Genomic DNA, 21,983 nt, shown 5'->3' on the forward strand with positions numbered 1-21,983 from the left:
AAGAAGAAGAAGAAGAAGAAGAAGAAGAAGAAGAAGAAGAAGAAGAAAATAGCAGGAAGGGAAGAATGAAGAGGGGGAAATTAAAGGGGGAGATGAACCATGAGAGACTATGGACTCAGAAAGAAACTGAGGGTTCTAGAGGGGAGGGGCGTGGGGGGATGGGTTAGCCCGGTGATGGGTATTAAAGAGGGCACGTACTGCATGGAGCACTGGGTGTTATACGCAAACAATGAATCATGGAACACTACATCAAAAACTAATGATATAATGTATGGTGATTAATATAACAAAAAAAAAAAAGAAGAAAAGAAAATCTATTATGGGCCCAGCAGCTGCAGTGCCACCTGTAGACAGCAGGAGGCATCAGTGCATTGAGAACAGCTTTAGGACTCAGGAGAGGGCTTGGGGAGAGAAGAGAGGGAGGAGAGGGCTGCCCAGAGCTGGGGCCTGAGGAGGGGAGGAAAGGGAGGAGAATGACTGTCTGGTTTCAGGCTGTTATCCACCAGGACACATCTTCCCACTACTTTCCCTGCTACCTCCTGATTCCAGGGCTACTCCCTCCGGAAAAGAATTCTTGATCTGCAGCTTGAATATCTGATGCCCATAAGCCTCCCCAGCCTTCCGGACTCAGGGACTGTCAGGCTGGGAACAGCTACATTGCCTGTGCCTTCCTCCCTACAGAGAGGTTCCTATCTCCTCAGTGAGGTCTGTAGGGCTTGTTATGCTTCAGTGAAGTCTGACCCCCCCCCAATACATGTAGGGCCTGTCTCCACTAAGTGAGGTCAGTACTCCTTCGGTGGTGTCCATTTCCTCAGTGTAGTGAGAGGCCCCTGTGTGGGGTTTGAGTCCTCTCAGTGGGGTCCATGTCTCTTTAGTAAAGTCTATATCTTCTGTATCTCTTAGGAGGAAGTCCATGTCCCCTCAGTAGAATCAGAGACTTTCAATGTCAGTTATGTCCTATTAGCAGGGTCCACAGCCCTTCATTGAGATCTGAGATCCCTCAGCAAGATCTGTGCTCCCTTAATGGAGCTCCCTTAATGGAATACCTTCAGTATAGTGTGTGCCCCTTCAGTGCAGTTAATACCTTCTCGATGAAATATCTGTCTCCTCAGTGGGGTCCATGCCCACTCCATGAGGTCTGTACTCCTTCAGAGCCCTGAGACTCTCCCTTTAGGATTGGGTAGGCTCTGGATAATAGGTCTGACCATGGAGAGTTTTTTTTGTTTTTTCAGTTTAGGGTGTGCTGGGCTTGTGGTTAGCTGCACAAAGAACAAGGGAGAAGGTGGGAAGAAAGCCTGGGCCAGATGGGGTCACAAGCCCTGTGTAGGCTTCAGGAGGTGGGGACTGCCTGCTTTGACCCTCAGAATCACTCTTGGAGTTAGCTATCTAAGGAGATTTCCTGCTTTGATAGCCTATTCTGTGAATTAATGGGGGTGGGTGGGCCCTTCTTGGTAGTAAGTGCAAGTGGGAGATGGAGGGTCCTTCCTGGCCTCTCCTTTCTAGAGTGGAAGGGCTGGAGGGAAGCCAGAAGTAATTGAACCCAGTTGTGGCAGGTGAGAGGGGTTTCTTGGTGAAATCAAGAGATTGTGAAGGAAAGAAGGGTGTGAGCAATTTTTCCTATTTTGCATGGACTTTAGTATTTTACAAATGTTACCTTCAGTCTGATGAAGGAGAGTCAGGAGACCTAGGTTTGGCCCTAACCTGGTTGTTGTTTTCTCTGTGACCTTGCACAAATTCTTCCCTTTCCCTGAGTTTACCATTTGTGTAATGAGGAGGTGGGTTTATTAGCAAAGACCTGATGGGCCTCCTAGTCTTCACTGGAGTCTTGTACTATAGATCTGGATGGAAATTTGTGGAGGTAGGGAGAGTGAAGACATATCTTCAGGGGTGGGAGAAAATCTGAGCTGGTCCCAAGGTTAGCAGAGAGGGCATCCTGTCCCCAGGCCGTGCCCTCAGCGTCGTGGGAGGAGTTTTTCCTGGGGACAGAAGGGAGGGGTTTACTCAGAATTGGGGAATAGTTCTGAGGGAAGGGTGTCACAAAGGACCCTACTCCACCTGGCTTTCCAACTCAGTGGGGTGACAGGCTTGTGCAATCAGATCACGGGGCGGCTCCATTATGGGCCTGATCCAACTCCTCTCGGTTGCCCAGTTCTTTCCCGCTCGAGCCCCGCCCTAACCCAACTTCTCATCTGTCACTCCAAGACCCCACCCGACCACGGTCACTCCATGATCCAGCCTCCTTTCCTGTCACATCGAGCCTCGCCACTCCCCGTCACTCCATGACAGGAGAGGGCCCACCTCCTCTACTGTCACGCCTGGCCCCTCCCCTCCAAGAGTCGATCCTCTCTTGTCACGCCCGGCCCCGCCCCTTCTGCTCTCACTCTACGGCCCCACCCCTTCCGCAGTCAGCTCCGCCCCCAACCCTCAAGCAGTACTCGACTTTTCCCTGCCTTTGCTAACCCTGGTCCCGCTCCCACCGGGCGTGGCTCCGCCCTCCGGGCCGTTCACGGCCGCGTCTGCCTACGCCACGCCTCCTCCCGCCCTGTGTCTCCTCCTCCCTTAAGGCCCCGCCCCTCGGCCAGCCTGTTTTCCCCGCCTGGACGCCAGGAGCGACAGTGAAGGCTCCTACAGCGCTCGGAACTTGACGCGATGGGGCTTCCGGAGGAGCGGGGCCGAAGCGGCAGCAGGAGCGCGGAGCGGGAGGAGGCTGTAGCCCGGAACCGGGTGCGGAGTTGGTCTCCGCCACCCGAGGTCAGCCGTTCCGCGCACGTCCGGTCGCTGCAGCGCTACCGCGAGCTGCACCGGCGCTCCCTGGAGCAGCCGCGAGGTGAGGCCGGCGCGGGCGGCCCTGGGCGGGGTCAATGAAGAGAGAAGTGGGGGTTTCCAGACGAGTGAGGAATTGGGCGCGTGGCGTGGGGAACGAGGGTTTCGTGAGGAGATCTGGGTTCCTTGGCGGAGTTGGGGTTTCCCTTGGGAGGTTGAAGGGTCTGTGAAGAGATGGGGAGGTTCTTGGAGGAGATGGACAAGGAGTTCCGGGAGAATATGGGGGTTCTATGGGGAGAAGGAGGGTTGTGTGTGGAGATGAGCGTTCCCTAGGAGTTGGGAGAGTTCCTCGGCGACGTGGGGGTTTCGTGAGGAGATGGGGCTTCCTTAAGGATAGCGAAAGTTCCATGAGAAAAGGAGAATTCCTCATGTGAAAAGAGGGGTTCTCAGAGGTGAAGGGGCGCTTTGAGGGGAGGAGAGCCATAAAACTTTGCTCCCTTTCGCGCCAAGTCAGCCGTTGCCTCCTGACACCTTTTACCTTGTGACTAGTCTCCACTGTTGAGGGTCAGTAACCGGTCTGGTTCCCATCCTGCGGTCCCCCAAATTAGTACCGGAGTTCCAGATCTCTTTTTCATGTTTCAGAAATCCCAGTGGAAGTCACTAAAATGCCACGTTTAAAAAAAACAAAGTTAGACTGGGATTGTGATAACTCAGAAATTCTGATTGATAGGCCCATGTCTTTAATAATGTGTAAGGAAAATTCTTTTCTCTTGTCCTCCGTCTGCATAAGGGGTCAAAACTGTACCTGAGATGGGAGGCAGCATTATGTTTGGCAGTGGGATAAGCATGGGCAATGAATCAAACCCAGAAAAATCTAGATTTAGGCCCTGGCTCTACCACTCATTCACTGCACCGTCTTAAGCAGAGTTTTAAATCTGTCCGAGATTCCTTTTCTTCATCTGTAAGATACAGCTAATAATACTTGCTTCTAGGTTTGTTTGAGGTCCAAAGCAGGTGATAAGTGTGCATTGTAGAGTACCTGATGCACAATAGGCATTCAATAAATGGTGGTTGGTTTGATAACAATAAGAACAACATGGACAAAGTGATTACTAAGTAATGCAAGACAGGATTGAGTCAAGTGTAGAGTGGTTTATTGTTACAGGCAGTGTCCAAGTTTGAATCCTCAGACCTGTTTTCTTTTCTCTTCCTTCTCTATATTTTTCCCCATCATGAGTTCATCTGTTTTACATCTAATTCTACAGTAATAACGTCTGTATACTTAGCCCTGGGCCCAGGACCCACTTACGCCCTGGGCCCAAATTTCATAGGTCTGTAGACCATTTTATTCACACACCTTGATGTTATACCGTATTTAACATGACTGTGACTGGGATTTACCAATTTTCCCTCCCAAACCTGCCCTCCCCTTAATTTTCTAATCCCTGTCAATGGCAGTATCCCAAACTAAATCTCTTTCATCATCCTCTCCTCTAATAAGATCTGTCAACCATAGATAGATCTTTTCTATCTATATATCTCATTTAAGATTATCACTTACTGAGCACAAATCCTGTTTGATTTGATGTAGAGACTGTTATCCCCATTATACAAAGAAAACTGAAGCGTAGGGAGGTTAACTAACTTGTACGAGGTCACAAAGCCACAAAGCGGTGGATCTGGGATTTGAACTAAGGTAGTCTTGACCACAGAATCTATACTCCTGGTAGCTATACTCTTCCTCTTCCTTGACCCCACAGTCTGTCTTTCACCAAATTCTGTTAAATACTCTTTCAAAATGTCTCTGATTACCTTTTCTTCCATTCCCACAGAACCTTTTAATTCAAGGAAGCAGCCTCCTAATTGATTCTCCTGTCCTGTGGTCTCACCCACCTTCAATCTCTCTCATAGAGTTATCTAAAATAAACACTATTAGATTGATATCGTGGAAACACTGCTTTCATATGTCACTTCAAAAACTTCCAATAGTTCTCCATTTCCTCCAATTTCAAATTAAAATTTTGCCTTTCTTTCAAGGTCTGTATAACTAGCTCCACCCCACCTCTCTGTTCTTAACTCCCGCTATTCCCTACCATACCCTTTATTCTAGACAAGTCATTCTCATTGATATACTGGATACACAAAGGTTTCTTTCCCATCTCCTTGCCTTTGCCCATTTCCTTTTGCTCCTCTCTACCTGGTCAAACTCCACCAGTTCCACACAGCATTCCCTGATCATCCAGTCCATGCTCATCTTTTAATCTTCTGAACTTCTTTTGTACTTAGAATGTGTGTCAACAAAACATCCAGATTTCAACACCCCTACCAAAACAGAACAAAACTAAGCGATCATTAAACTCAGTTTTCTTCATCCTTATTGACACATATAAATGTGATTCATAAATACTTTTACATAATCTATGCCTACTCTTATCACTTAAAAATATTTTTGAGTATATACATGTACTCGATGTAGTTGTAACAACAGATGTGATTTTGAATACTGGTTTCTAGCTGTGTGGTCCTTGGGAGAGTTTCCTCTGTTTCCTGAGCTTTAGTTTTCTTATCTATAAAATTAGGATAATTAATGTGTACTTCATAGGGCCGTATAAAAATTTAATGAGGCCCTTTGCCTCATTGCATCTGAGAGAGCAAGATGGGTCCCAGCAGCTCTCCTGGAGCCATCTTAGAAAGTTTGGCCAGGGTTCTCCTTGCTGCCTATACTGAAAACAGCACGGTCTGATTGGGCAATACAGCCTCAATATGGGCAGTGTTCCCGTCAGTACATGAAGGATATAGGCTTCATTAAGTTGGATTAAGTAAGCTTCTTTGAATGGGTCATCCAAGATACCTACCTTAACTGCAGATATCCAGGATACCTACTTTAATGTTAACTCATTGTGCATAAAATAAAAAAACTTCAATTTTGAGTGTTTTAATATGAAAAAAAAGATTCAATGAGGAGCATCTGGCTGGCTCAGTCAATAGAGCATTGACTCTTGTTCTCGGTGTTTTGAGTTCGAGACCCACCTTGCATGTAGAGATTACTTAAAAATAAAATCTTTTTGGGGCGCCTGGGTGGCTTAGTCGGTTAAGCGGCTGCCTTCGGCTCAGGTCATGATCCTGGGGTCCTGGGATCGAGCCCCACGTCTGGCTCCCTGCTTGGTGGAGAGCCTGCTTCTCCCTCTCCCTCTGCCTGCCACTCTGCCCACTTGTACTCTCTATCTCTCTGTCAAATAAATAAATAAAATCTTTTTAAAAAATTAAGTGGTAACCCTAGTTTTAAAAAAATAAAAATAAAAAAAATAAAATCTTTTTGACAAAAAGATTCAGTGAGTGCCTAGTACAGGAATGGCATTCACTGAAATGCCACCTACCATTTGCTCTCTCTTTAGTGACCATTTAGTATTCTTTTGTATTACTACTAGTATTACTAGTTCTCATCAGGTTTTTTTTTTTTTTTAATTGTTGGGCTCTTGGGTTGTTTCCAATTTCACTCTTATAAATAGTGTTACTATAAATATCTCTTTAGCAATCACTTCATTTTTTCTTTGGAATTTTTTTCTTATAGTATGTTCCCCCAAATTGAGTTAGCAGATGAAGGGTATAAAAAATTTTATGGCTCTCGTCAGTCATCACCCTGCTATCCAGTAAGATTATGACAATTTCTTACAATGCCATTGTCATATAAGAATATCTCTTTTACAGTACCACTATGGCACTGGATTTATCATTTTATTTTTTAATCTTTGTTAGTTTTATAGGTATATAATGGCACCTTGGGAATGACTTAATTTGGATTTCTTGAATTGATTGCAAGTTGTACACCATGTGATTTAGCTTTCAACTGTATTCTGTCTTGCACGTTCTAAAGTATTTCACGTGTTAGTCTTATCTTTCCAACTATTGTATAAACTGAATCATATAACCTTGAGCAAGTCACTTTACCTTTGTGAATTTGGTTTGTTATTGGTGAAATGAAGGGGTGATAATCTCTAAAGTTCCTTTCATTGTTATGATTCTACATGTGTCTCTCCCTTCCCTTCTAGCTCCTGATCCTGTATTGACAATATCCTAAGTGCTCTGCAATTACATGTTTTACCTGTTGAATACATTTTCTCTAGAATAGCCAGGCAAATATTTTAAGATTATTAATCTGATCATGTCCCTCTCCTTGAAATCCTACAATGACTTTCCATTCCTCTTAGGATAAATATCAAATTCCTTATCATGCCCAGAAGGATTGCGTCCCAATTTATGTACCAATTCATGCTATTCTTTCTCTTATTCTTAGTACTTCAGCCTCAAGGAGTTCCTCTTAACACATACCCTCGGTTCCTTTCTATCCCATGATACTCTGTTCCTGGTGGGGAAGTGGAGAAAAACTCTTACTCATCTTTTAGATTTTAGCAAAAATGTCTTCCTCTTGGCAGTTCACATCTTTACTTAGTAACTGTATAACCTAGGGCAAGTTATTTAACTTCTCTGAGTCTTGCTTTTTAAATCAACGAAATGAGAATGAAAATGAAGCCTACCTCTCATGGTTATGGTAAAGACTAAATGAGATAGGAGCGGCTGGGTGGCTCAGTTGTTAAGCGTCTGCCTTCGGCTCAGGTCATGATCCCAGGGTCCTGGGATTGAGCCCCACATTGGGCTCCCTGCTGGGCAGGAAGCCTGCTTCTCTCTCTCCCACTCCCTTTGTGTTCCCTTTCTTGCTGTGTCTCTCTCTGTCAAATAAATAAATAAAATCTTTAAAAAAAAAAAGACTGAGATAATACATATAAAGAGCTTAAAGTGACATTTGGCACATAGCAAGCAACACTTGGGCAAGATGTAGTAAGAGAAAGAGGTACTCATTAAATCATTGCCGAGAATGAATGAACAAATTAAGAGAAAGATATTATGTATATTGGAAGACTCTGTGGGTAAAGGATTTCTTCTTTTTACTAATTAATTTGTTAAAAAATTTACTGATTGACCACAATATGCTAAGCATTGTGATAGCACTGGGTGGCTATGATTTGAATAGATGATGAAAAATGGAATGGCAGTTTTCAGGAGGGAAGGAAGAAATTTGAGTCAAGATTCAGTTCATGGGAATAGAAGGTGGGTTAGGAAAGTAGTAGGTGATAAGATTAGACAGGTAGAGGAGGGATCTAGGTAGTGGGTCCTAGAGTACAGGGCAGAGAAGTTGTAACTTGTCCCTGTCATAGACTGGTAAGCTATTTGAGGATAAATATGTCTGAGAATCTTAGTGATGTCTGGGCTTCCCTTTCTGTTGCAGAGTTTTGGGGAGACATTGCCAAGGAATTTTACTGGAAGACCTCATGTCCTGGCCCATTCCTCCAGTACAATTTTGATGTGAATAAAGGGAAAATCTTCATCGAGTGGATGAAAGGAGCAACTACTAACATCTGCTACAACGTACTGGATCGAATTGTCCACGAGAAAAAACTTGGAGATAAAGTTGCTTTTTACTGGTAAAAACATCTATCTTGAAGTCTAGGATAGATAAAAAGTTACCCCTCACATTTATATAGTGTTTCATAGTTCACAAAGTACTTTAAAATCTATTAACTCATTTGATGCTTAAAACAACCCGGCGGAGTAAATAAAGTATCATTAATTTAATCTCAGATGAGGAAAAATACCTCAAGTGAGTGAAATGACTTCCCTAAAATCATTTAACTAGTGTGACATTCAGAGCCAAGTGTCCTGATTTCTAGTCTAGTATTCTTGGCTTGTAGTTGCAGAGAAAAGAGGGGAGAGGGTAAATGGAAGCAAATAGGACTGAGTAGCATTCTTTCTCATTTTGCTTTGGGACGAAGTGGTTATTGAGTTTTTCACTGCTAGGACCACTGTTGTCATCGTTATCTTTGAGCTATAGAACCTGTTGGTTCACAGTCCTTTCTGGAGTTTCCCAGGTGTAATTTGAAACCGGCTCGCATAACTGAGGGCAGGGAGAGACTGAAGAAAGTGGCAGGCCACTCCAGGTTGGTAGGTGGCAGTTTTAATAAGCAAAGAGAACTTACATACAAAGCTTGTTTTGGGCCTCAGCAAAATGAATGGATCACCGCACTTGCCCTCCAAATCTTAAAAGTTTGTAAAGAGGTCCTAAGCAGGCTCAGTACTGTGCAGGTGTTTTCAATACCACATCACCACATTGCAAGGCTATGTCCTTGGAGTAGCCTCTGGGAGCAGGAAAGGCAAATGGAACCCATATTCCAAGGACATGGAAGGGGGTAAGAAGTCTCCTAATGCCAGGATCCAGCTTATGGGTTAGTCAGGTAAATCAGTGGTCACTTCTTTTTGATGACATTCCCCGGTAGTGTCAGACACTATGCTCAAATGCTTAACAAATATGTCATTTGATACAACAACCGAGAATGCACTGTTTTCCTCAGTTTACATGTGTGAAAACAAGTTCTAAGATGTTAAGTGACTTATCTGAAGCCATACAGCTAATGAGAAGTAGGGCTGAGATTCAAACCCAGGTAGTACAGTTACAGAGTTTACACTCATAACTGTGACACTGTGTTATCCCTCTAATTCTTTACATTAGCTTTTCAGTAGCTTTGCAATATAGGTGAAGAAGTGAAGCACAGAGAGTTACAATAGTGAATAAAGTCATAGGGTAAGTAAGTGGTAGAGCCAGCATTCAAACCAAAGTCTATTTGACTCCTTGTTGGTAACACTAGATATGCTGCCTCCCTAGTGGAAGTTTTTTTTTTAAGATTTATTTATTTATTTGAGAGACACAGAGAGAGCATGGGGGCGAGTAGTGGGGGCTGGGCAGAGAGAGAGGGAGAAACTTAAGCAGACTCTGTGCTGAGCACGGAGCCTGATGCAGGGCTTGATCTCACAACCCTGAGGTCATGACTTGATCCGAAACCAAGAGTCAGTTGCTAAACCGACTGAGTCACCCAGGTACCCCAGCTTTTTTTTTTAAGTGGGCTCTACACTAGCAGAGCCTAACATGGGGCTTGAACTCATGACCCCGAGACCAGGACCTGGTATCAAGAGTCAGCCGCTTAACCTACAGAGCCACCCAGGTGCCCCTTACAGTGGGAACTTTTTAAGACCTCCTCCTTCTAGCAACATAGCTTATAGGTGATATTACTATACTGAACCCAAATAGGACCTTGAAGTTCCAGTAATTGGGTTGTTTCTGCCACCACCCATGAGCACTTTGAGAATTGATCTGTTTGTTTTTAAGTGAGCCAGTAGGAGCAGCTTGGATGTTTCATGGAAGAGTTAATTGGTACTCAGTCAAAATTTGCCCAGTTTGTATGATACATTGGTAAGAGCCCTAATGGGAGCCCAACTCTGCCATTCACTTGCTATATAACACAGGCAAGGCATTTAACTCTCTGAGAGTCCATTTCCTCTTCCATAAAATGGAGATAAGAATTTCACCATTGTCCTTTCTCATTAGATTGTTATGAGAATCAAATGAGATGATGTTGTGAAAGCATTTATTATTGGAAAACACTGTACAAATGTGAGTGGTCTATTCACATTGCCATTGCTTAATTTGGGGTTACTTTGCCACCGAAACTCAGTATTCAATGTCTGTTGGGACTTTCTTTAGCTCTTGTCCTGGGACTTTATGGCTTGAGCCCCAACTGACACGTGGGTTTGCCTCCTAAGTTCCTTAGGGATCAGAAAATCTTTTTTTTTTTTTTTAAAGATTTTATTTCTTTATTTGAGAGAGAGAGAGAATGAGAGAGAAAGCACATGAGAGGGGGGAGGGTCAGAGGGAGAAGCAGACTCCCCGCAGAGCAGGGAGCCTGATGCGGGACTCGATCCAGGGACTCCAGGATCATGACCTGAGCCGAAGGCAGTCGCTTAACCAACTGAGCCACCCAGGCGCCCAGGGATCAGAAAATCTTTAAAGATATGTAAAGTTCGGGGGTGCCTGGGTGGCTCAGTCGTTAAGCGTCTGCCTTCGGCTCAGGTCATGATCTCAGGGTCCTGGGATCGAGCCCCGCATCGGGCTCCCTGCTTGGCGGGAAGCCTGCTTCTCCCTCTCCCACTCCCCCTGCTTTGTGTTCCCTCTCTCGCTGTCTTTCTCTCTGTCAAATAAATAAATAAAATCTTTTAAAAAAAAATAAAGATCTGTAAAGTTCAAATAAAGATATTTGAAGAATTCAGGTACGTGATGAAAGGCTGAGAAAACATAGGCCAGAGTTGTTCAAGTGCTCCAGAATCCTGAAGCCCTTCTTTCTGGTACCCCTGCCATCCAGACCTGAACAGGCTCTAGAGAGCCTCTCTTTCCCCATTTGTAAAATGAGGGTAGTAGACTAGATCAGTGTTTTCTAAAGAATGCTCCAGAAACCACTCATTACTAGAGATATTAGTAGGGGTTTAATTCATGAAACAAGTGAGTCTGAGAGATACTACATAATAAATTGCTTTTGTGGGATTCCCAGTGTGTATTAACAATAAAGCCTCCAAGAATTCCTACAGTAAAGATACCTGATTAATTTTTTTAAACATGGGATTACCCAAGTTTATTTGAGCCCCAAACACTCTTTGCAGCATGCTATTAATATTACAAGAAGCAGTATTCCATGGAACACCAATTTGGGAAGCTCTGAACTATATAATTTCTAAATCTGCTTCTAGTGCAAAATTCTATAACTCCACAACAAGACATCGTCACCCCATTTTTTTTTAAAGATTTTATTTATTTATTTGAGAGAGAGACACACAGCAAGAGAGGGAACACAAGCAGGGGGAGTGGGAGAGGGAGAAGCAGGCTTCCCACCGAGCAGGGAGCCCAATGTGGGGCTCGATCCCAGAACCCCAGGGATCATGACCTGAGCCGAAGGCAGACGTTTAACGACTGAGCCACCCAGGTGCCCCTTCACCCCATTTTTAATTAGCCACTCCACCAACAAGAATTTTTAAAGATATTGGATGGTCAGTCATATATTAGGTATTATGGAAATAGGGGTTGAGGAGTAGGAGACAAGTACCACATGGGCCATTATAATTCAATTATTTTGTGTTAATAATGAAGTAAAACCAAGCTACAAATAAATCACATTTGTTATAAAAAAGTAAAGTGCAAATAGGCCAGATATTTGGTTATTTCCCTTTTTTACCTCCATATTTTTAAATAATATGCTTATACTGCATACTTTAGAAATTATGACTTCCTATTATGATAGATGAGAACTTGGTTCTTATATATTCCTCCAACTTCTTTCTCTCATCTACCTAGCTCTGTTTTTTAGTTAATTTAAAACCAGTGTTTACATAAGAGTAATATATTATGATTGCATTTCCTTTTATGCATTTCCTTTTTTGTTTTCTCTGAAATTAAAAATTGCCTACCATTTTTTCTTGCATTATTTGCCTTTATCTTGTTCTCAATATTTTTCAAACTCTCTATCATCATTTATTCTATGAAGTCCTCTTTTTCCTCTAAAATCTTTTGTTTTGGAGTCTGCCTTCTTCCTGCTCTAATTTTTATTAATGCCCTTTTTAAAAAAGGTTTATTTATTTATTTGAGAAAGTGAGAGAGAGTGCACAGTGGGGGGAGGGGCAAAGGGAGAAGGAAAATACTGAAGCGCAGAGCCCAGACATGGGGCTTGATCCCAGGACCCTGAGATCATGACCTGATCCAAAATCAAGAGTCGGCTGCTTAACCAACTGAGCCACTCAGACACCCTTATTAATGCTTTTTAAAATGACATCTTTTCCATGATTTGCTCTCATTGATATACTTTTTTTTTTTTTAATATTTTACTTATTTATTTGACAGAGAGAGACACAGCGAGAGAGAGAACACAAGCAGGGGGAGTGGGAGAGGGAGAAGCAGGCTTCCCGCGGAGCAGGGAGCCCGATGCGGGGCTCGATCTCAGGACCCTGGGATCATGACCTGAGCTGAAGGCAGACACTTAACGACTGAGCCACCCAGACGCCCCTCTAATTGATATACTTCTTATGGTCCACAGTATGACTTTCTTTTCAACCTAAACTACATCATTTATATAGCTCTAGTGGCATTAGCAAACCATGTTTGTAGCTCATTGCTTGTTTTGGGGGATGCTCTGAAATAATGCACAGCGGAAATAGTGCTCTTAGAATCATATTAAGGAGGAATTTGGCCTTATACTTTTGGCTTGACACATTGTAGATGTTCATGGAACAATAGTATTTTTAGAACTTGAAGTGACCATTTAGACTCCATCTAGGCCAATTCTCTTTACAGATGGATAGATTAAAGACCAGGATGGCTAAGTGATTTGCTTAAGGGTTATATACCTGCTTGGAGACAGAGCTGAGACCAATCTCCAGATATCCTCATTCCTAGTCAGCTATTCTTTTCACCATATGATCCTACTTCATTATTCTAGTTGTCCAACACTAAGCTGTGACAGTTGAAAAGAGAAATTTGTCATATTAGTCAAATTAATATGAATTAACTTTAAGTTCATTTGCTTGCAAATATAAGATAAAATGTGTTATCACGTGTTAATGGCCCAGATCTTGGTCTCACAGAATTGACATTCTGTTTGGAACACCAAATGGGCCTATATAAATCAGCTGGAAAGCAATTATGGCCCAAATTGCAAAGAGCCACTTATACAAATAGTTCACAGAAGGGCGAAAGCATGTAGGGAGTCAGTATGATAACAATTAGGAGAATAAGTTTTGGTACCAGACTAACCTGAGTCCTGTTTCTGCCACTAAATAGCTGTATGATTTGGTACAAATTATTTAATCTCTTTGAGCCTCAACTGTAAAATGTGGATAAAAGTGTCCATCTCATGGAGTTATTGATTGAATAGTATATAACAAACTGATGTGTCCAATTCCTGGTACATTGAAAGCACTCAAAAAATATTAGCCATCATTACTATTATATTGGGACAGTGAGAAGACCAAATTTGTCTGGAGTAAAAGAGTTCATATAGGGAACAATTTATTCACTCAATAAATACTTTTTGTGAACTTGCTACATATCAGGAACTATTCTGAACAATATCCATGCCTTCATGGAGCTTATATTTCAGCTTGAAGGGAGAGACAATAAACAAACAAGCCAATATATGACAGGTAGTGATAAGTGCTATAGAAAACTACAGCGTGGCATAAAGGAAAAGGGAATGACAACAAAGAGTGGGTGTTGATAAGGGAAGAACTGTCTGATAAAGGTAACATTTGAGCAGACATTTAGGAAGGAAATGGAGTGTGCCATGCAGATAGTTGGGTTGGGAATGAGAAATATTCCAAGTACATGGAAGAGCAAGTGCAAAAGCCCTGAGGTAGGAGTGTGCTGCTGCTTGGTTGAAGACTAGCTGGGAAGATAATGTAGCTGGAGCAGTGTGAACTAGAGAGAGAGTATTAGGAATGAGGTCAGCAGGACACTAGATCATGTAGAACCTTGAAAGTCAATATAGGCTTTTGGGTTTTATTCATAGTGAAATAGGAAACCACTGGACAATCCTGAGCACACAAGTGACAACGATTTGATGTGTTTTTAGAATCTTTCTGTCTTTTGAGTTGAGAATAGACAGAAGGCAAGAGTAGAAGCAGGGAGGACAATTAGGAAGCTATTATAGGAATCAGATCAGCAATGTTGGTGATTTAGACCATAGTAGTATCTTGAAGGTGGTTAGAAGTGGTCAAAATCTGGATCTATTTTGAGTGAAGAGCCCATGGAATTTGCTGACTTGGATTGGATGTGGGGAGTGAGACAAAGAAGAGCCAAGGTTGTCTTCAACAGTGGATGAGGTCCAGGAATGGGAGATTTTTTTTTTATTAATATATAATGTATTATTTGTTTCAGGGGTATGGGTCTGTGATTCATCAGTCTTAAACAATTCACAGCGCTCACTGTAACACATACCCTCCCCAGTGTCCATCACCCAGCCCACCCCATCCCTCCCACCCCACTCCACTCCAGCAACCCTCAGTTTGTTTCCTGAGATTAAGAGTCTCTTATGGTTTGTTTCCCTCTCTGGTTTCGTCTTGTTTCATTTTTCCCTCCCTTCCCTATCATCCTATGTCTTTTTCTCAAATTCCCCGTATCAGTGAAATCATATGGTAATTGTCTTTCTCTGATGACTTATTTCGCTTAGCATAATACCCTCTAGTTCTATCCACATTGTTGCAAATGGCAAGATTTCAATTTTTTGATGGCTACATAGTATCCCATTGTATATATATAACACATCTTCTTTATCCAGGAATGGGAGATCTTGACTATTTTTTGGAGACCTATGAAAGGATTATATGCAGGGGAATGATGTGGTCATAGGTGGGTTTAAGAAGATTAATCTGGATACATATGGAAATGGGAGTGTGAAGCCAGGTTGCTGGGAGTTTATTATTCAGGGTAGAGATGCCTGAACTGGGTTACTGCTGGTGGGAATGGAATGGAAAGATGAAATTTTAAAGTAATTTGGAGGAAAAAAAACAACATAGGTAACTGCATATGTAGATGGTAGAGAGACAGAAAGTTGAGAGAGAAGTCAACAGTCCCCTTAGTCTATATAGCATTTTACCTTTTTCAAAGGCACCTGCTCATCTGATCCAAAAGCTAAATTTGCCCTCCAAACAACTGGTTTCAGCCTCTCTTGTACTTTCTTCCACCTAGTGTGGCCTTAGAGGTGTTAGTAGGGGCTTAATGTGTATATGTGTGAGGAGGTGATCGGTGACAAAGTTACTGGAATAGACATTCAGGGAGAGATAGTCAGTGAAGGATGTTAGGGGTAGTGCAAGGAGTAGGGATTGGCTAGTTGAAGAGACACTGGGGGACAGTAGAATATTTGGAGGATTAATTAAAGGATTCGTGGGGAAAGGGGAAAAGAGTGGTTGACGGCTATTATTCTGGCAATTTATACTCACTGCTAAATCTCTAGGTTATTCCAGGAGAGGACCCCAGTCTCCAAAACCCAAGAAATTTAGTATAGTCCATTCCTTCCACTGTTTGTTTTTGGTTGCCTCTGGCTGTCATCATCTCTGTGCCATCTCACCTCTCATCCTCAGCTGAATCATTGCCCTATAGCCTCTGACTATTATTAATCCTTCCTTATAAACCAGAGCTTCTGAGAGGCAGGTGACTTTAGGAGTGACCTTTGGACAGAAATTCTGCTCTCAGGATCCCTGTGTGCTTCCAAGTACGAATTCCAGAGTGTGATATTCAGAATTCTCCAGATATCTGTGAGGTATGTGTATTTGAGAAGGTAGGAAGATGAGATAAGTCCATGTTCTGACAGGGAGAAGATTGTCAAGGTGATACGGAAAGCCAGACCCTAGAGTGTACTGTCCTAGGACAGTACATTCATATCCAAGGACACTGTTAATTACCTAGGTCCATGTTCTGGAGTTCCTTTCAGTGATATGGGAAGGGAAGGACTTTTTGTCCTCCATCTACATCTTCGCTGGTTTCACAATAGTGTATTTACTAATTAAAATATACATGGTGTGGAAAAACACTCACTTGAGAAAGAAGATGGCCTCAGACCATCTCTTCCCTTCTCTGGGCCTTCCCTTTTGGGGAGTGGTGGAGGATTAACTACAGATACTCTGCAAGGTCCTTCTTCTGGCGCTTATAGTTCAGGAAGTCTAGGATTGTTTCTGAAGTGGAAGTGGTTTTTATAAGTTCTGATGCAACCTATAGGAACTTTATGGTGACTCAGTACATGGGCTGGGCTTCTGTTTGAGATGGTGAAATAAAGGCAGGATTTTAGAAGGTTGGGGGTGAAAAGACTGAGGTCGAGAGTCTGTTCCCCTTGCCTGGGGGCAGTACTAGTGCTGGTAGCATACACTTTATGCTAATGGAGGTATGTGGGGAAATAACTGTTGCTGGGAACAGTCTCCGTTTGAATCTGGGGCAGATTGCAGAGGAGAGCTGGAGGATTTCATGTTTAAGGTGGATCTCTAATCTGTTTCTTTCACTTCTCCCTGAGTTTCATGACCCTTGATGCCTTAAAGAATTCCTCCCCAAAGTGGTGAAAATGAGACAAGTAGTCTGTGTTGTCCAAGTCACTGGTCATATTTTTAGAAGTAGGTGGGATATGAATAATAAATGTGAAATAATACTATTTGTTGTAGATTAATATATTATTATATATGCTAATATATGTGATAATAAGTATATAATAAATGGAGACTGTCTGAAGCGTGATTCAGTGTCCTGAGCTCCTGTCAACTTTCTTGAGTTTGTGTCTGGGCCTGACTTCTTATACCATTGTGTTTAGTAAATAATGAGGAGAATGGCTTTAGATAATGCCCTTCTCTGAGCTTTCTTTTTCCCACCTGTAAACTGTAGGGGATGAACAGGATACTTGTTAAAATTACTTCTAGCACTGACCTTTAGAATTGCTGTCCCAAAAGTAGGGAAGTGCAGTAATAGGGCAACTGGGAGAGGTTGGAGGTATGTGAACCCAATGGTGACTTCCTGTCCCTTAAAGGTAGCAGGTAGTCAGGTGGGTGGCTCTTGCTTTAGGGTAGTCTCACATTTACAAACTTAAGTACAGAAGGCATGGAGCTGAGGATGGGCCTTCTTTCTTTTCTTGGATTTGGTATGAGAGAAATTGGGCACTGATAATGATCCTCAGTGTCTGATACCTTGAACCTCTATCTGAGAATTTGAGGTTCTCAGTTCTAATCCTTTGAGATAATTTATTTTTTGTTTTTAAAAGATTTTCTTTATTTATTTATGTGAGAAAGAGAGTGAATGAGCGAGCAAAAGAGAGAGAGAACACAAGCGGGGAGGGGCAGAGGGAAAGGGAGAAGACTTCCCCTTGAGCAGGGAACCTGACAAGGGGCTCGATCCCGGGATTCCAGGATCACGACCCGAGCTGAAGGCAGATGCTTAACCGACTGAGTCACCCAGGTGTGCCCCTCCTTTGAGGTCATTTAGTCTACTTCCTAAACAAAGCAGGAATTATAGCCCCAGCTCCATCCCCAGCAATCCCTATGTGTGATCATTCTGATTATGGAACACTGCCAAGACCACAGAGTTCACTCACTATCTGTCCCATTGTTGGGCATCTCTGCTACAAAGTTCTTAGATATATTCCCTCCCTATAACTTTCTCTCCACTCAATCCTCTTCCTTTGGTTTTCGTTCTATTTTCTGGGGCTACATAGAGTAATCCTATTTTGTGATATTTGAGGGCAGTTATTATATCCCTTTGCTAGGCTGAATGTGGAATTATAGAAATTTAAATCTAGAAGATGCTTTAAAGATCATCTAATTCAGTAATTTTCAATTTTTTTTAAGGCATTAGAATCCTTTTGTTCAAATAAAAATTATATGTATAGTGATTAACAACAGTAGGCTCTTGACTTTGCCTGGATTTCAATCCTTACTCTAATACTTATTAGTTGGGCAAGTTGCCTCCCTATTTTTTATTTTTTATTATTTTTAAAATATTTTATTTATTTATTTGGCAGAGACACAGTGAGAGGGAACACAAGCAGGGGGAGTGAAAGAGGGGGAAGCAGGCTTCCCGCTGAGCAGGGAGCCCGATGTGGCTGGATCCCAGGACCCTGGGATCATGACCTGAGGCGAAGGCAGATGCTTAACGACTGAGCCACCCAGACACCCCCTATTTTTAATTATTTTTATTTTTATTTTTTTTCTTTTAGGATTTTATTTATTTATTTGAGAGAGAGAATGAGAGACAGAGAGCATGAGAGGGAGGAAGGTCAGAGGGAGAAGCAGACTCCCCGCCGAGCAGGGAGCCCGATGCGGGACTCGATCCCGGGACTCCAGGATCATGACCTGAGCCGAAGGCAGTCGCTTAACCAACTGAGCCACCCAGGCGCCCTATTTTTTATTTTTTAAAGATTTTATTTATTTATTTGAGAGAGAGAGAGCATGAGCAGGGGGAGGGGCAGAGGGAGAAGGAGAAGCAGACTCCCCACTAAGCAGGGAGCCCAACATGGGACTCTATCCCAGGACCCTGGGATTGTGACCTGAGCTGAAGGCAGCCGCCCAACCAACTGAACCACCCAAGTGCCCCACCTCACCTCTTTAAACCTCAGCTTTCCTATCTGTAAATGGGAATAATAACAGTTCCTATGACATAGATTGTTGTGAGGAATAATTGTGTAAAGGACTTAGTGCTTGGCGAACAGTGTATTAGCTATTTTTATCATTATCACCAAGAGCCCCATACCTAAAACAGGCAAGATCGGAGTTGATCTGGTTGAAACATGAATGGGAGGACCAGAACCACATTCTTTTGGCTTCTTCACCTTGTCACTGAGGTCCCTGTAAGCTATATATGTAGAACATCTAGGGATTTGTAAAGCTCACTTTGAAAACCCCTAATCTGGGCTAGTGTTCTTATTTTATGGATGAGATAATACTGAGTCCACATTCCCATATTCCTTATATGATGTAGTTTCCTGAACAACTCCTTTATCATCCATGTCAGTCTCCTCTGGACATACTCTAGTTGGTCAATATCTCTAATGAAGTATTCTAGCTATGGCCTGCCTTGGACAGGGAACTATTACCATTCTTTGTCCTAACTTTACATATCTAAGATTACATTAGCCCCATTGACAGCCATACTCTACCATCCAACTTACAATCTCCTATAATACCTAAGACTTTTCTATTTATTCAAATAATAAATTGTCTCCTTTATTCTATACTTGTATGTTTGTTCCCTTGTTGTTGTTGTTTTGTTTTTGAACCTGGGTATGGTTTACAACAATACTTAACAGATGAGGAACGTGAGGTTTAGAGAGTGGAATTGACTTGGCCAGTCACATACCGGTTGTAAATTGTTCTGGACAGAACACTACATTCTCTATTGTAGACACTATACTTATTTACACAGCCTTTGCTTCTTTGAGGGTTTTCCACTTGTGGCGAATCAGGCTTCAGTTTGCCACTTGTCTAGTTAGTAGTTTATTTTGAGGGTTTAGGGCTAGCTTTAGAATTTATAAGGCTAAAGACATTAAAGGGCAAACCTCAAAGAAATAACATCCTTTCCTTAGCTGAGATGTGCTCATTTATCCACTCATCAATTTTTTACTGAATATCTACTATATGTAGTCTGCATACTACCTTGAGAGTAGTGGATGAGGGGCATGGGGCAAAGGCAGAAGGACAGTAAGCAGGCACTGACAGTAGTTCAGGCAAAATATAAAAATGGAGATAAGGGTAGAGGTTGTGAAAAGTGGTCAGATATTGGAATATTTTGAAGGCAGAGCCAATAGGATTTGCTGATGAACTTGATGTGGGGTAGAAGAGAATGGAGTCAAGAATATCTCAAAGGTTTTTTTGGGTGCCTGGGTGGCTCAGTCGGTAAAGCCTCCAACTCTTGGTTTTGGCTCACGTCGTGATCTCATGGATCATGGGCCCCACATCAGGCTCCCTGCTCAGTGGGGAGTCTGCTTAAGATTCTCTCCCTCTGCTGCTCTCTCTCTCTCAAATCTTTTTTAAAAAAGAATATCTCAAAAGTTTTTTGTCTGAGCATCTGGAAAAATGGAATTTTCATTAATTGAATTGGAGAAGAAAGAAGACTGGGAGGCGAAGCTTTGGGGAGGATTAGGAATTTGTATTTCATAAACAGAGATGTGCAGCTTTGACAAGTGCTAAGGAGCCAATGAAGAATTTCAATTAAAAGACATTTTGAAAAGATCAATCTCTTGATCATATATATTTAAAAAAAAAAAAAGTCTAGCCTGAGGATCTGCAGGCAGAAGTCCTAACCATTGCTTTGTGACCTTTGGCAAGTTATGACACCCTTCTGAGCCTTAGTTTCCAGGCCTTTCAAATGGATAGCAAATCTTGTCCTGCCTATCTCAAAAAATTTCCATGAGGATTAGCTGAGATGAAAGATGAGAAAACATACTGAAAAGATTTATTACTGTGCAGTGGTGTTAATACTCATACATATCACACATGTCCAAGGGCAGTGTTAGGCAGAGAGACTCAAGACTGGCAGCGACATGATGACTTTTCCATCCTTTCTGAAATGCCCTCCTTTCTTCTCATGAACACATAGCCTCTTTTCTCAAACTTAGCTCAAAATCCACCATTTCTACGAAATGTGTGATGATTGACCACACTTACTTCTTTTTGATGCCTTTGGTGTTTTCCTACACCTGCATTTTCTTGCTTTCCTTGATAACTGTCCCCCAAGACTTAGATGGTGGGTGGTTTAGATTTCTCTAATTAAAGGATTTTAAGCTTATGAAAGTAAGGACTAGCCTCTCACTCCATTTCATTTATGATTTAGGTGGCCACTCTGGCAAAGATCATTTCCATTCCTTCATGGGTTGGGATTTAGTAGGTAAAAAGTTTTGAGGTGGAGGAGGGGCCTTTAATCTAGCGGCCTTTCTGGCTTTTCTTTACAGAATAAAATTTAAACTAAGCATTTGGGATTCAATATATGATCCCTCCCTAGTCTATGTTATCAATCTTTAAAGTTTTGAAACATACCTAAATTTATAGAAAAGTTACAAGTACAGCTCTTTCTCAGTCACTGGGGCCCATGCTTAGGTACAGATGGGAGAGTAGAGCCGACACAATAGTGGTCAGGAGCTGGGTTTGTCACAAAACCTATGTGACTCGATGGAGACCCTTCAGGAAATCCTCTCAATCAAGAGCTGAAGCTGATTAGCAAGTATGGGCTCTGGAACAAATATGAGGAGGTTTGGAGGGCTAACTTGACTCTGGCCAAGACCCATAAAGCTGCCTGGGAGCTGCTCATGCACATCTCTGAAGGTAGCACCTTGCTGCAGCGATTCACTTGTATCCAGGTGCTGGATGAGGGCAGATAAAGGTCCTTCAATCCAGAATCATCTTTATTTGACTTTCAGGATCTCAACATTCTATCTTTTCAATCTTACAGCCCACAAAATGTAGCTTAAGGTCTAAACTGAATTGGTTGTGGGCGCCTCGGTGGCTCAGTTAGTTAAGCAACTGCCTTCGGCTCAGGTCATGATCCCAGTATCCTGGGATCGAGTCTCACGTCGGGCTCCCTGCTCAGTGGGGAGTCTGCTTGTCCTTCTCCCTCTGCCTGCCGCTCCCCCTGCTTATGCTCTCTCTCGGTCAAATAAATAAATACAATCTTAAAAAAAAATAAACCGAATTTGTTGCTATTTAATTTTATACCAAATGATTGAGATTTTAAAAAATTTCACAAATAGTTCAGCAGGGACCTCCCAAAGAGTTTGCAATTTAAAATTTTATGAAGTAAGAATTTTTTTGAAACCACAAACACCAGCTTA

General features: G+C 42.4%; 1 protein-coding gene across 2 annotated transcripts in view; it reads left to right on the top strand.

The window, feature by feature from the left end:
• The first annotated feature begins 2,589 nt into the window (after positions 1-2,589).
• Positions 2,590-21,983, top strand: part of ACSS2 (acyl-CoA synthetase short chain family member 2) — a 47,289-nt gene continuing 27,895 nt past the window's right edge. For both annotated transcript variants that reach the window (XM_044918598.1, XM_021689019.1), the window contains exons 1-2: positions 2,590-2,827; positions 8,048-8,243. In XM_044918598.1, the coding sequence (XP_044774533.1) occupies positions 2,650-2,827; positions 8,048-8,243 (374 nt within the window). In that variant the 5' untranslated portion in view covers positions 2,590-2,649. The remainder of the gene's footprint in view (positions 2,828-8,047; positions 8,244-21,983) is intronic.

This window comes from Neomonachus schauinslandi, chromosome 10, assembly GCF_002201575.2.
Source record: "Neomonachus schauinslandi chromosome 10, ASM220157v2, whole genome shotgun sequence".
Lineage (NCBI taxonomy): Eukaryota > Metazoa > Chordata > Mammalia > Carnivora > Phocidae > Neomonachus > Neomonachus schauinslandi.